At 38.0% G+C, this 14,613-nt stretch overlaps 1 protein-coding gene across 3 annotated transcripts in view; it reads left to right on the top strand.

Annotated features, from left to right (window-relative positions):
- Positions 1-788: 788 nt before the first annotated feature.
- The window catches only part of LOC145984055 (uncharacterized), an 81,908-nt gene continuing 68,083 nt past the window's right edge, over positions 789-14,613 (top strand). For all 3 annotated transcript variants that reach the window (XR_014441277.1, XM_083117422.1, XM_083117421.1), the window contains exon 1: positions 789-906. Coding sequence is in view for 2 of the 3 variants with exons in the window: in XM_083117422.1 (XP_082973548.1) it covers positions 879-906 (28 nt within the window). In the remaining variant the exon portion in view is untranslated. The remainder of the gene's footprint in view (positions 907-14,613) is intronic.

Here is a 14,613-nt window from a genome sequence, read left to right as displayed (position 1 = left end):
AAATTTTCCGACTTTTTCGGGAAATTGAGAATTTTTTCCGTCCCGAATGCCGGGATTTAAAGAATTTCCCGTCACGACCCAAAAAATTCTGTCCCGCACACCCCTACCCTGCAGTATGGTAAACCTTATCTCCAAAGGTAAATAAACTGTCCTTGTCGTCACTGTACTCATAAAAATGAGTATTTTTTTCTCTATAACGACTTTAACTATAATTTACTGGGAAAAGGTTGAATTTGTTTTGTTTAAAACATGTTTAAAACATGTTTTTTTAAACTCATGTTTAAAACTATGTTTAAAACAAAAAAACATGTTTTAAACAAAAAAACAGTTTGTTTTGTTCTTTTTTAAAAAAAGAAATAATTTTGCCAACCCTGCTCGTCCCGAATGTCGAGATTTAAAAAATTTCCCGTCCCGACCTAAAAATGTGTGTCCCGCACACCCCTACTTACCCGCATTTCAAATTTTTACCTACGCGGGGTCACAGGAAACGGTGCTACTCCACTGCACACCAACCATCCAACCAACCCACCCAAGAAAACTTTTAAGGACTTGGTTTTCGAACGTAAGCATATACCAGTATTTGCTATTTATACGACAAGTTAATATATCCGTTATTGAATTACTCATTTTTCTTCCTGATATATATATTTTATATTATGTATCAATACGTAATTTTTAGATTTTCTCGTTTAATTTTAATATTTATCCATTCATTTATGTTTTTAAAAGGAAAAAAATGGCATTACAAATTACAGGGACAATTTGTAGTATCCATCTTAAATTTGTCAGTTCTTTGTCTGTTGGCGGGGCATCCCTTTTCTATTGCTATATGTGTCTGGCTGTGTTGTAGGTTTCTGTCTGTATTGGAGTAAGACAAAATGTCATCGAAGTGTAAATTTACAGAAGGTAGGTTTTGGGATTATGTTAAAATATTCATGTAGTATATATGTTAAATAAGGTGAGAATAGTTCCAGCACCCGAAATGTATTTTCATCCACTGACGTTCTAAAGAAATTGTCAGGCCATGCAACCATAGAGTAACCTATAGCTATTTAATAATGTAGGTTGCTCTATGATGCAACATGTACTCACGAGCAGTCTTCTATTTGTATATTGCATATAATATTAAAAAACTACATACAACTTATTGCAACTTGCTTTTTCGGTAATACTTTCCTCGTGGTGTTTGTGCAAATAAAGTGTCACGTCATGATGTAATTTTCGCCATGCTTATTGCCATTGTCATTATTTTGTTTGGGCCTAGTAGTTAAATATTTTTATTAATCCAACTCCATTTTGGTACATGCAATTGTTTTACGGAGTAACTAGCTTTTGAGAACACTATTAAGCCTTATTTCCATGTTTAATAAAACACATACAGTTGAAACGTCACGTTTATGGTGGGTTTATTTTATAATAAACTGCCTAGGTCAGGATTTTGAGTAGCTGTTAGGCTATTTTCACCATGTTTTAAAATCTACTTGAGCATGATCAACGTCCTATCTTGTTATATGGATGCATGCATTCTTTAGTTTGTATGTATCAATCTTTGAAGCAAATTTACAATACCGGACCCCTCCCCGATTTTCGTAATATTTCGCATACTCCGTAATTGAGGCCTCCTAATCACGAATTCGAAGTTAAAATTTGGCGGTCACGTCTAAAAATTGCAAAATAAGCTAAATACCGGAGAATTTTGTAAATAATGAGCAATCGTGCCAATCGCACACCATTCAATTTCGCTTATTTTGCAATTTCTACGCCTGACCGCCAAATTTTAATTTTAATTCGTGATTGGGAGGCCTCGATTAGTGAGTATGCGAGCTTCGAAGCACCCCTACCGATCGATGTATGTCGAAGTCGATTTTTCATGGCTGTTCCCCAAGAAATGTCACTAAAATTGCTGTCAAAATTTCCCGCCGATTCCGGGCTCCGCCCCTGGGGTAATAGGTGACCTGCAACTGCTGTCGCGGCAATGCCTGTCTCTATAGCTACATTGGTAAGGAATTTAAATATTATTAAAAAAATGGGTACTAGTTTACTATCCTTCGGACACATTTATTTATTTTTACAGAAGAAACTACTTACCGTAATAAGTTCCTGTAGCATTGTCGAACATCGGGAAGGTGTTTTGTGTGATGTGGGAATGTTTCAGAGCTGAAATTCATGTTGTTCATTGATAATTAATTCTCCGACGGAGATAGCGTTTGGCACGTACATCTTCGTACACCATCACGTTCGTACACCTTCGGACACCATCACCTTCGTACACCGTCATGACTATCATGATGCGTCGTGATTGTGTTTTGTTGGTATGCAGTGTTTCGAACTGTCTGCGTTTGCGATGAGAGTTAGAACGGTGAAACGAGAGTAAGAAAGAGAATATATGTTTCGGTTAAAATTTGGTGTGTTATTATGAGGATCTAGAAGTTGGAAATAATTGCGAACCATTGACGTTAGCCCCACGAACCATTGGCATGTGGATAGGTTAGTTCAGTTAGGTTGAGATCGAGAGTTAAAATTTGGTGTTGTGTTAGTATCATGATCTAGAAATTGGAAATAATTGCGAACCATTGATGCTAGCCCCACGAACCATTGGCATGTGGATAGGTTAGTTCAGTTAGGTTGAGATCGATAGTTAAAATTTGGTGCCGTGTTAGTATCACGATCTAGAAATTGGAAATAATTGCGAACCATTGGCATGTGGATAGGTTAGTTCAGTTAGGTTGAGATCGATAGTTAAAATTTGGTGTGGTGTTAGTATCACGATCTAGAAATTTGAAATAATTGGGAACCATTGGCGCTAGCCCCACGAACCATTGACGCGTGGATAGGTTAGTTCAGTTAGGTTGAGATCGATAGTGAAAATTTGATGTTGGGCATTTCTTGGGTTCCGAAGGTTGAAACACTGCATAACAATTGAAAATCGAGAAAAGACAAGGCCGATGTGTCATCTCGACGCGTCATTATTTACGAAGGTGTCCGTGCCATATTGTGTCTCAGGCAAGCAAAAAGACCTACCAGAAAGACGTACTGGTAATGTGACAAATTGCAATTAAATTAATCAAAACAACGTTATTACACCTTCAGGAATGTTCCGTGAAGCAGATACGTAAGTACGAATGTCAAAAATTGATGAAACGAAAACAATAGGGGTGTCGGAAGGATAGTAAATTTTTACTGAAAAAGGTAAGTTTCATAGCACATAGAACTCCAAACATTACTTTCCGTGCTCCAGAATTTCTTTCTACACACTTTTCTAACCTATCCTTACCGAGAATGTTCAGTATGGCTTTCCGTCAATGGGTTTCCGGTAATTGCAGCAACGAACCTATAAGAAATCTTATTTTCATAGCAGTTTGTAAACGCCCTCCCTTGCCCGGGAAGACAAAAACTACCACTACCTAGATAGAGGCGGCATCATCTCCCTCGGACAAGTGAAAGTGCTTAACGGTCCAGTTTGAGTTCGTGTATAGGGACGGTGACCAACAGTGCATAGCGATTAGCCATATCAAACAAAAACACATGTACTTTCAATTACCAGACCTGTAGCCGGGAAGCTGCTAGCTGCATACCTGAAAATCATGGGTAGCGACATACGTATGAAATGATATTGCCCAAATTAACATAAAAAATAAAAAGTATATTCTATTCATAACAAAAAAATCAATTTAGTACATGTCCCCCCTCTTGCATTCACACACATTCTCTCACAGATTCAATCTACGGGGCGCATCAACAAAAATAATACATAAAAGGTACAGGTTTTTGATGACGAACCCTAATTATTGCATTCGCATTTACTTTTACATTGACTTTTTGTTTAATCAGGTCATTCGTGAATTTTGCTCCAGTGCTACTTCAAATCACTAGCCAGCCCTTACTTAAGTTTACCTTTAAAAATAGGTCAGTGCGGTGACAATACATTATTTGTCCAGAATAAACAAAGCGTCTCAACAGCAATTACGCTCACGTGGGCGGACGTTTTTCCTTTTACTTGACCTCATGTGGTCCTAAACATAACAATAACCTCCGTTGAGTGACGCAAACATATACTCTCTAGCGGGCGGGAGTTCAACACTTCGCCGCGACGAGCAATTAATGTTACCAGGCAAATACTTTAACAAATAATCACATACGCGACCTGTAGCTTGCAGCAACACAGCGCTGATGCATAGTAAAGTGAACAAACCTCAAATTGATTAAACAACTAAGAGGGCGGCGCTTTAATCTAGCATTACGCACTTCAATCAATACAAAAGGATCACAATCAACAGTGAATTTAAGAACATTAAAAATCACAAGAAATGAGTAAAATTGACTTGAGACAATTAAATACAAATATTGAGTGCAAAGGGAGTCTGATATGAAGTTTCGAGTTGTGTGGGCATTTTCAAAACATCGACGAATTTCTAGGGCATTCTCTAAATATCAATCGAGCCGGTACGTCGACATGGCAGTGTTCGACATCTCTCTCTCTCTGTGGCGGCTGGTAGGCATCAGGCAGCGTAGCTCGGGTTTTCGGCTTGATTTAGGCATTCGTCATGGTGTCTCGTCTGGCATCGGGGTGCACCGAGGGTGCCCCCCCCCTCTCTTCTTCCATTAGCTGGCCATACTTATGAGCGTTTCACTTCATGAAAAGGACAAAATCTCGCTTACAGCCACTCCTCACAAACTCGCTCGAACAACTACCGTAGGCTGGCGCACTTCCGCTCATCCTCACCAAAAGGTAACAACACATGACGAGTCGGCACAATGGTAGTCTCTACATTTGGAGCACGGGGATGTGTTCTCCTTGGAACTCGCGGTAAAACTATGTGTCGAAATGGCAGGTCCTTTAGTTTTATGCGGATTTCGAAAAAGGACGCTTGGCGGACGTTGAAGCTACGCTTCCCACGAGGTCATTCCACTTCACTCCATTGTCTCCCAGCCTGGACAGTGTGTGCTCTGGTAGGGTACGTTCGGATTAAGTGCGCTGTCAGCATGGCGCCCACAGCTCAACTGCAATCTGTGCCCATAAACTGATCGATTATAGCCAATTCGATCTGGCATCCGTAATTCTTGCTTCATTGCGACGAATCTCCACACATCCGTCCTTGCATACATGTTGCTGCGCTGGTAAAAGTTTCACTTCAGTCTGGCCGCTCGAACCCGAGATATTTGAATGGCTGTCGTTAAGGTTGAATTTCCTAAGTTTTAGATGCAAAACGTGACCTTTCTGGCGCTCGCCCGTCAGACTCGCGACTTCCTCTTACTCCCATTGGCTTGGCAGATCAAATATATATATATTTGATTAAACACATTTTTCACCGCTATGGATTAGAATAATAATAATGAGGCAGGTCGACGATAAATCTGACTGTCCCAAGTTTAACCACAAACGTTACTCACCGAAGATGCAATTTTCGTATCCTGCAATTTTACGATCCATGCACTGTTGCCAATCTTACCTGTAATCAAATCAGTTCGCATTCCACATCCTCTTCTATATTGTGATTGTCACTTTCACTTTAGTCCTTCATCCTCGACGCATCCTCCTCCACACTCCATCTAACAATCTGTGCAACATTTACAACTCTTTTTACTCCTCTCTTCCACCATTCTAACACGATCCGTGCTCTCTAAGTATCAAATCAACACTGTGCCAACACTGTAGACACAGTAAGTCATGGTGAATGTAAATTGTTTATATCAAATATGGTTTCCATGCTTGTACACCGAGAATGCTTGCGAGAATTGAAGATTTTACAACTTCGACATGTTAATGATGAATTTCTGCACTTGACCACAACTAAGTATTTCAGGAGTATAATTATTATTATGGAAATTACAAAAGGGTCCAGTATTGTAAATTCTAGCCCAAACGTTTATCGGTGGGCATATCAGGGTGGCAACAGACGTGGAAAAGTCAGGGAATATTGTCTTGACAAATGTTTCTTTGTTGAACTGTAGATGCGATGTGATGCAATGAACCTGCCAGACATTTGAATTTGAAGACGACGTAATCAACGCTTCACTTAAACAGGAAATTGTCGTGCCATCCTTTGGCGTAAGTTTTTAGGTCTTCATTATGCATTGGACACAACCCCGGTGCCAGAAACAAGTGATGGAAGGTAAGGAGATGGGGGAGGAGAAATTTCCAGTGAGGCACACACATTTGATGAACCTCTAAATGTCACATTTAAAATGTATTGACATATTTTTTTACTTGTCTATGGGAGCTATAAGTCAGGGCGCGAAATTTCCGGCCATTAGCGACCAAAAGTTTGGGGCTGGCGACTAAAATTTCATTGTTTCAAATGTGTGTCAAGCACGCCCGAACATCTCAATCCAACGTTCGTACATGGTTTTGGAAAACGATCCGATTGAAAAGCTCATGTCCACTCAATGCCTACACCATCTAATCGGCACAACAGTTCTGCAACTGTTGGGATGTTACCACTTTGGATGCACGTGCAACCCAATCCAACCCATTTTCTCTGCTTTGCTTTTCCTCCACTCTGTTGTTTCCAAATGACGACACTGCAGAAAGCATGTGTGCATTGTGCTCCACACGGGCCTGAGGTGGGGAGGGGAGGGGCAGAGTGGAGCAAACCGAGGCTCCTTGCTTGTGCAGGGAAAACCTTGCTTTCACAGTTGTGAACTGCTCTCGCGCTCGCCAATGTCCATTCTTTGTTGACAAAGGAATGTGATAAATGCACTGGTGAACGTTGGTTGACGTGGTAGTAAAGTTTGTTCTGTTTACCTCATTTTTTTTTTGGTTCTGTGGTAGTTGCCTGTGAGTGATGTGGTTCCAGAGAAATACGTACATCAGCCTTCTGATTGATGGATGTGTATGTTCGATACGTCGATGCAAATCATTGGTCACATCAAGGTGGACATTTTAGGGGTAATAGAGCTTCCAAACTCTACTTCTGCTGGTTACTTCACAGCCATAACTGATTATTTAGATAAGGCAATAGGTTCAAATAAATACAGAAACAAGTGTTACATTGTAGGCTTGGGTAGTGCAGCAAATATGGTCGGGCACAAATTGGCTGTGAATGATAAACATTCACTGCCTTGCACATCATTTGTAGTTAGCTGTGTGTGCGGTGAAGTTGAATATCTTACAGCATTTGATTCCGTGATTAGGAATATTTTTCAGTGTTATCATGGCTCTGCTAAAAGACTTCACCTCTTGAGAGAAACTGCAGAAGTTATAGGAGAAGAAATTCTAAAACTGAGTGATATCCACACTATTAGGTGGTTACCCAGCAAAAAGTGCTGTAAGAGCTCTCTTGCAATCATAGAAAGCTGTTGTGACCCATCTTGAACAGGTGGCCCATGGAAAAGACAATGAAGGTGCTAAAGCTAAGGGTTTGTTAAAAAGTTTGAACAATTTAAATTTGTTAAGCATCTGTACTTCCTTTTGGATTTCTATTTCTATTAAGCGTGGCACTACAAAATAAGAATCTTTTGATTGCATCTCTGAAAATAAGGATTAAACACTGGATGAACAAGAATCTAATGTTGGACCAAGCAAACAAGATTTCTTGGACCATGGATCCATTTCAGGGAAGATCAGGGATGTGCAGCTCACAAACATTCAAAATGGAGAACAAGAGTTTCAGACTGTTAGAGGAAACTTAATTAACAATGCAAAGGTGTACATCATAGAAAGATTGCAATCTATATCCACAGATGTGATTGCATTTCTGCATGTTTTCGACACCTTGGATTGGCCCCCCAAAGAATATATTCTTCAGTTTAGGATAGAAGAAATAAAAAAGCTCTACATATACTTGAACCCGAGCCTTTATAATGAGAAAATGGATGTTCTGTTAGCAGAGTGGACAGAATACAAACTTTTGTTTCCTTCTCTGACTTTGAATCAAATGCTAAAGAAGATTCACAGGAGTGTTCAACAAGATTCCCCAATTTCCTGCAGATTTTGACCCTTTGTGCTGTTCTACCAGTGAGCACAGCTTCATGTGAGAGAGGTTTTAGCTGTCACAACAGAGTGAAGACTACTTACAGGAACTGTGAAGACTGAGACACTGGATGATTTGCTCAGAGTTTCCGTAAATTGACCCCCCCCCCCACCCGTCAGAGTTTGACCCAGCAGCTGCTATTGATAAGTGGTACTTCAGTGCAGAACGACAGCGCTACACAAACATTAATTCCTGAGGTATGTTCTTTTTAATAATTGCTCATATTTTTATTATTTATTAATATAAAATAGTGGCGACCAAAGATTTTAGTCCGGCGACTGACTTCAAACTTGAAATTTCATGCCCTGCTTTAAGTGGTCAGACCTGTCGACCAGAAGGGTGCACCCACTCTGGCACCATCTGACAGATGTCCAACACCATAGTACGGCATTGTGTCGACATTATGAACAAACATTAAAACGAATGAGGGCTTTTATCCATACTGAATTTTTTGTCTTATGCCGTGGATTTAGACTCCATTGATGCATGTGATTTTTGTCGGATAAATGTGGCTAATGACTAGATTCTCTCAGGCTATTTACCTTCCAAGCTTTTGTAAGTTAACGTCACTCTCATCTTCAGTAACTTCTACCCTAAAGATGAGAGTGACGTTATCTTTCAAAAGCTTGGAATCCTTTCCACTACTCACCTGGTCAATAGCCTGAGAGAATCATTTCATCATTTGTCACCAGAAAAGCTTCAATACTTACTTAAATCTGACTAATTGTGACAAAATGTCTCGCTACGACATAGAAATGCATGCATGGCACTTATGCATCTGATTTTTTTTGTCTGATGTAGTACATTTCGTCGGACAAATTTTGAGGCTCTCAATTGTAAAAATCATATTTTCGTCAGTAATGAATGTTTGTCTGCCAGCTCTACTGAATTTTCACTTTTGTCTACTGTTATTGAATTTAACAGGCTGAAACTTTATCCGAGGATGGTCCAGAAAATAGATTAGAATTTATTTTCAAGTATGAGCCTTTACAGCTGTGTGCATACCATACAAGGATGCACATTTTAGTGCAATTTTTCTACACCCTTCTTCCTCCCAGTCTACTTCCTCAGTCACACTGCTTGGGAGTTCACAAACACTGTCTTCCATTTCCATTACTTTCACTACACTTGCACTGTTTTACTACAGTATTACACAAATTTTTCTCAGATTGATTTATTTACTTGTGGTCAGATGTGTGGGGTCGTGCATGATGGATCTGCCTTCCATGAATTATCTGCACCATCGTCTGACCATCCAAACGGATTTCTTACTTCTTACACAAGAAAGTACTTATCAAATAATTTTCTGTAGCATTGTTGAAGTTCAAGAATGTAGTTTTGATCCATTTTAATGCAAAATCATGTGTTTATCTGTGAAAATATCTCTCCGACACGTTATTGCTGCTGCCGCCATTTGCTTTCTGCACGTGAGCACAATGTTCTGTATGTTACATGACGTAACCCCCAGTAAGTGTTTCAAACCTCGCCGTGTTTTCATTATAACATGACGTCGAGGTGTTTTTTTTTTTTTTAACTATGCTTGCCTAACCTAACAGGTAATGGTTTGTGGGGCTAATGCCGGTGGTTTTTGAGATATTAGCACAATTTCAAATCCAAGCACGAAAGTAGGTATTAACAAGGTTGCAACACTGCAAATCGACAAAACACTGGCACAACGTGCGATGAACCAGTACGCTATCGCCATATTGTGTGTTACAGAATCGAAATAACGAAGAGCAGTAAGTACTGGGAAATGTAAGAAATAGACATTATTTTCATTAGAAATTCATTATTACACATAAAGGAATGTTCGGCAATGCAAAATGGTACGTTAGCAATGTAAAAAAAGTGTGAAATATAGGATTCTAGGTGTTTCACCTATACAAAAGTATTACCCATACACACACACACACACACTCTCTCTCTCTCTCTCTCTCTCTCTCTCTCTCTCTCTCTCTCTCTCTTTTTTTTACTTTTTGCCAGTAACAGTGTGTTGTCAGTTTCCCGGTACTTGGATATACTGTGAATGTTTGTACTGGAAGAGAAGTCACATTGATAATGTAGGTAATATGACACTTTGTGTTGTACAGTTTAATTGCTTTGCTTTCGGAACATTTAGTCCCGAGAAGCAGGTTTAAGATATGTTAGGGTTTTGGGTGCCAAGCAGATGCTATGTATTGCCATGCTCACATCAAACAAACCGTGAATTTACTATACCAATATCTCAATCATGTGTGCCTGGATTAAGTAGTTTGTTTGCTTTATATATAAAGGAGACTTAGGATACGAGTGTTTATGCTTCGAAAATAAGTTTGCAGTCATGGATCTTACAAGCGGCAGGTGGAACCCATATATTCCCATTGGGTTGTTTTCGACCCATTGTGCACTTCAATATTATTATGTTAACTGTTTATTTTGTTACTACTTTCTCTTTCTTATTTATGAGTTGTAATTAATGTGCATACTATAATTTTCATAATTGTTAAAATTGATGGTGTTTTTTTCCAAATTATGACGTCTGCAGTTGGCTTTGTATTTGTGAGCACACTGATCATGGGGAAAGCTAAAGTACCGTTCTCAAAAGAAAATTATATGCAATTTTATTTTATCATACTTTACCAAATTTCTTTTACACCTTCCACCTTCCCCCTCCACCGTTGCACTCTCAAATTCGTCAAAACAACCTTCCCTTATTCCAATAAAGTCACCCGCAGGCAGTGCAACTCCAGCTGCCTCCCCCCGCCCCCTTCCACGCTTCACTATCGCCCATGTCAATGTTCGTTCCCTGGTACCGAAAATTGACGAAATACGTCACACGGTAGAAGAAAATAATTTGGATGCTCTTCTTGTAACCGAAACATGGCTTAAGGAACACACAAATGATCAAATAATTAAAATACCAGGATTCAACGTGATTAGGAAAGACCGCAAGCATAAAGGTGCCGGCGGAATTTTATTTTACGTGCGTTCGGAGCTAGCGGTAGAAGAGATATCAGTTATTCCTGAAGAGATTAATAATATTGAATTTATTGTAATAATAATCCGTCAAAAGCAATGCAGTATTGCCATCTGCGGCATTTATAGGCCCGGTGATATTCCGTACTCCAAATTATCAATCATCGAAGATATTGTATCGAATATATATCACTTTTAAACATAAAGATATCCATAAATATACCTGGTCTTCTCCAGATGGTAAAACTCATAATCAGATAGATCATATTCTCATTGATAAGAGAAGGCATACTAGTATAATTGACGTTCGTACACATAGAGGTGCTGACTGTGCCAGTGACCATTATTTAGTAATTGCTAAATTAAGAGAAAGACTCTCAGTGATAAATCATAAGCAACAAAATCTAAAAGTCCTAAAATTTGATACAGGAAAGTTTACTGATGAAAGAATTAAGAAAGATTACCAAATTAAACTGTCAAATAGATTTGATGTTTTGCAGGATTTAAATGATGATGAAAATATAAATGAAACAGACGTAAATAAGAATTGGGAGCACATACGTAATGCAATAGAATCAGCAGCTAAAGAAAGTATAGGATACCATAAACCGAGAAAAAGTAAGCCATGGTTTGATAATGAATGTCATAATCTAATAGAAATAAGAAATCAGGCTAGACTTAGGTGGTTAAATAACTCTGATGATACAAATCTAAACAATTATAATAGAATAAAGCGAGAAGTTAACCGCACGTTTAGAAGTAAAAAAAGAGATTAGTTGAAAAGCAAAATTAACGAAATTGAAACAAACAGCAAAAATAAAAATATCAGAGATTTATATAAAGGTGTAAATGAGTTTAGAAAGGGGTGGCAACCTAAAGTAAACTTGATAAAAGATAAAGATGGTGATCTTCTAGCTGACCCAAACAATATTCTAAATAGATGGAAGAACTACTTTAATGACCTTTTAAATGTTCATATAGGAGATAAATCAGAAGTAAATGAAGTCCACACAGCAGAACCTTTAGTTCCAGAACCTAACTTGACTGAAGTTAAAGATGCAATTAAAAGGCTAAAGAATAACAAAGCACCTGGCATTGATTTAATACCAGCTGAGTTAATTAAATATGGTGGAAATTCATTAATATGTCAAATTCATAAATTAATTTGTTTAATATGGAATAAAGAAGAAATCCCTCAACAGTGGAAAGAATCCATAATTGTTCCTGTGTTTAAAAAAGGTGATAAAATGAACTGCAATAATTACCGTGGAATATCTCTACTGTCAACAACATATAAAATATTGTCTAACATTATTTTAACAAGACTAACCCCATATGCTAATGAAATTATAGGTGATTATCAATGTGGATTTAAACGTAACAGATCAACTACAGATCAAATTTTTCACATCAGACAGACACTTGAAAAAAAATGGGAATATAATCAAAATGTCCATCAGCTATTCATTGATTTCAAAAAAGCATATGATTCGGTCAAAAGAGATAAATTATATAATATATTAGTAGTGTTTGGAATACCTAAGAAGCTTGTTAGTATGATAAAAATATGCACCAGTGAAACAGAAAGTAAAATTCGTGTGGGTATTAATATGTCTGACAAATTTACAATTCATGATGGGTTAAAACAAGGAGATGCATTATCTCCATTGCTCTTTAATTTTGCCCTGGAATATGCTGTAAGGAAGGTAAAAGAGACTAAAGAAGGACTAAAATTAAATGGTGTGACAGTTGTTAGCATATGCAGATGATGTAGACTTACTGGGGGATGATGTGAATACAATTAAGAATAATGCTAAAATATTTTTCAAAACTGCTAAATTGATAGGTTTGGAAGTTAACAAAGACAAAACTAAATATATGCTTACAGGCCGAAACCAAGTGTTATGTAATAATCAAAATCTAATTATTGATAACAACTCGTTTGAACCAGTCTCCAAATTCAAATACTTAGGAGTAATATTAACAAATGAAAATTATATTAAAGAGGAAATAAAAAGTAGGCTTAATTCAGGAAATGCATGTTACTACTCTCTTCATAAACTTTTGTCTTCTCGTTTAATATCTAAGAAACTAAAAGTTAAAATATATAAAACAGTAATTTTGCCTGTAGTATTATATGGATGTGAAACTTGGTCCCTTACATTGAAAGAGGAACAGAAATTGAGGGTATTTGAAAATAAGATCCTTAGGAAAATCTTTGGACCTAAAAGAGATGAGGAGACAGGTGAGTGGAGAAGGTTACATAATTTAGAACTACATAATTTGTATTCATGTCCAGATATTATTAGAATAATTAAATCAAGAAGACTTAGGTGGGCAGGCCATGTGGCACGAATGGGAGAGGAAAGAGGAGTTTACAGGATTCTTGTTGGGAAACCTGATGGTAAGAGACCTGTAGGAAGGCCAAGACGAAGATGGAGGGACAACATTGAGATGGACCTAAGAGAAATCGGTAGGGATGGAAAAGAGTATATAGATCTTGCTGAAGATAGGGAAAGATGGAAGGCCTATGTTGCTGCAGCCATGAACCTTCGGGTTTAAGAAGGCTAGGGAGTTAGTTAGTTAGTTAGTTATATATATCACAAAGTTCATCACTAAGTAATCTTAGCTGACATAAATGTAGATTTTTTAAAGCCAAATGAGCCCGACACACGTTACGTCCGGTCACTTGCTGAACAGTTCCAGCTCTCCCAAATCCTAACGGAACCCACTCATGTCACACATAACACTCAAACCTTAATTGATCCGATCTTCGTAAATAACTTATCTGATGTCATAAATTCTGGCGTTTCTGTACCAGTCAGCAACTCCGATCATTGTTTGGCATACGTCTCTCTGCGTTTCAGCAAAACAAAGCCTAAGGGCACAACTATTACTTACAGGAACTATAATGCGATAGTGAAATACAATCTCGAAAACGACCTAAGCAAAATAAATTGGAATGCGTTAATGGAATTTGCAAACATTGAAGATAAAGTGCGTTTCTTCACCGAAAAATTGAATGCGGTGTTTGATAAACATGCTCCATTGAAAACCGTTCGTGCAACTAAACTTGTACTTTTTATTCTGCATGCCATGGAATTTGAAAAATACCACAAGGTGTTATGATGTGTACTGGTGCTGCTAATATGTCACATGACGTAAGTATGAAGAAAAATTTTATTCCTAAATGCTTTCATTGATACGCAGGTCAGGTTTACGGCTATTAGCATTAAAATTGGCCCAAGTTCCTTTTGTTTTATTGCAATTTCATCATGCTATGAATGCAATTTGTACACTGTTCGATTTATGTCTGTGTCAGTCCATGTCAGATCGGCCATATTCTCCAGGTCAGTTTTTGATTTTGATAAAATTAGGCAGGAATCATGTCTGGAACGCTTGTGTTCCAAATATTAGTTTCCTCCGAGGAATAGTTCTACCCTGTGGAAGAAGGTGGAAAGCAAGAGAAAACATGACCCAAATTTGATAAGTGAGACTCAGGACTCAAATTATGGAACTATTAACCAACCAAGGAGCACAGGTTTTGTATCAAAATACCCTCAGCTAGTTTAGAATAAGGTAATTCTTAAGGTTACAAAATAACTCTCTTTTTTCTAATCCAAACAGTGCTCATTACTTTAAGGAAGGAAGGTTCAAATTTTGTGTGACAATGATTTCCAAAATT

Source organism: Lepisma saccharinum, chromosome 2 (genome assembly GCF_977018435.1).
Source record: "Lepisma saccharinum chromosome 2, izLepSacc3.1, whole genome shotgun sequence".
In the NCBI taxonomy this organism is placed as follows: Eukaryota; Metazoa; Arthropoda; class Insecta; order Zygentoma; family Lepismatidae; genus Lepisma; species Lepisma saccharinum.
The sequence above is the reverse complement of the archived record's forward strand: the minus strand, read 5'-3'. Positions and strand labels throughout refer to the sequence as shown.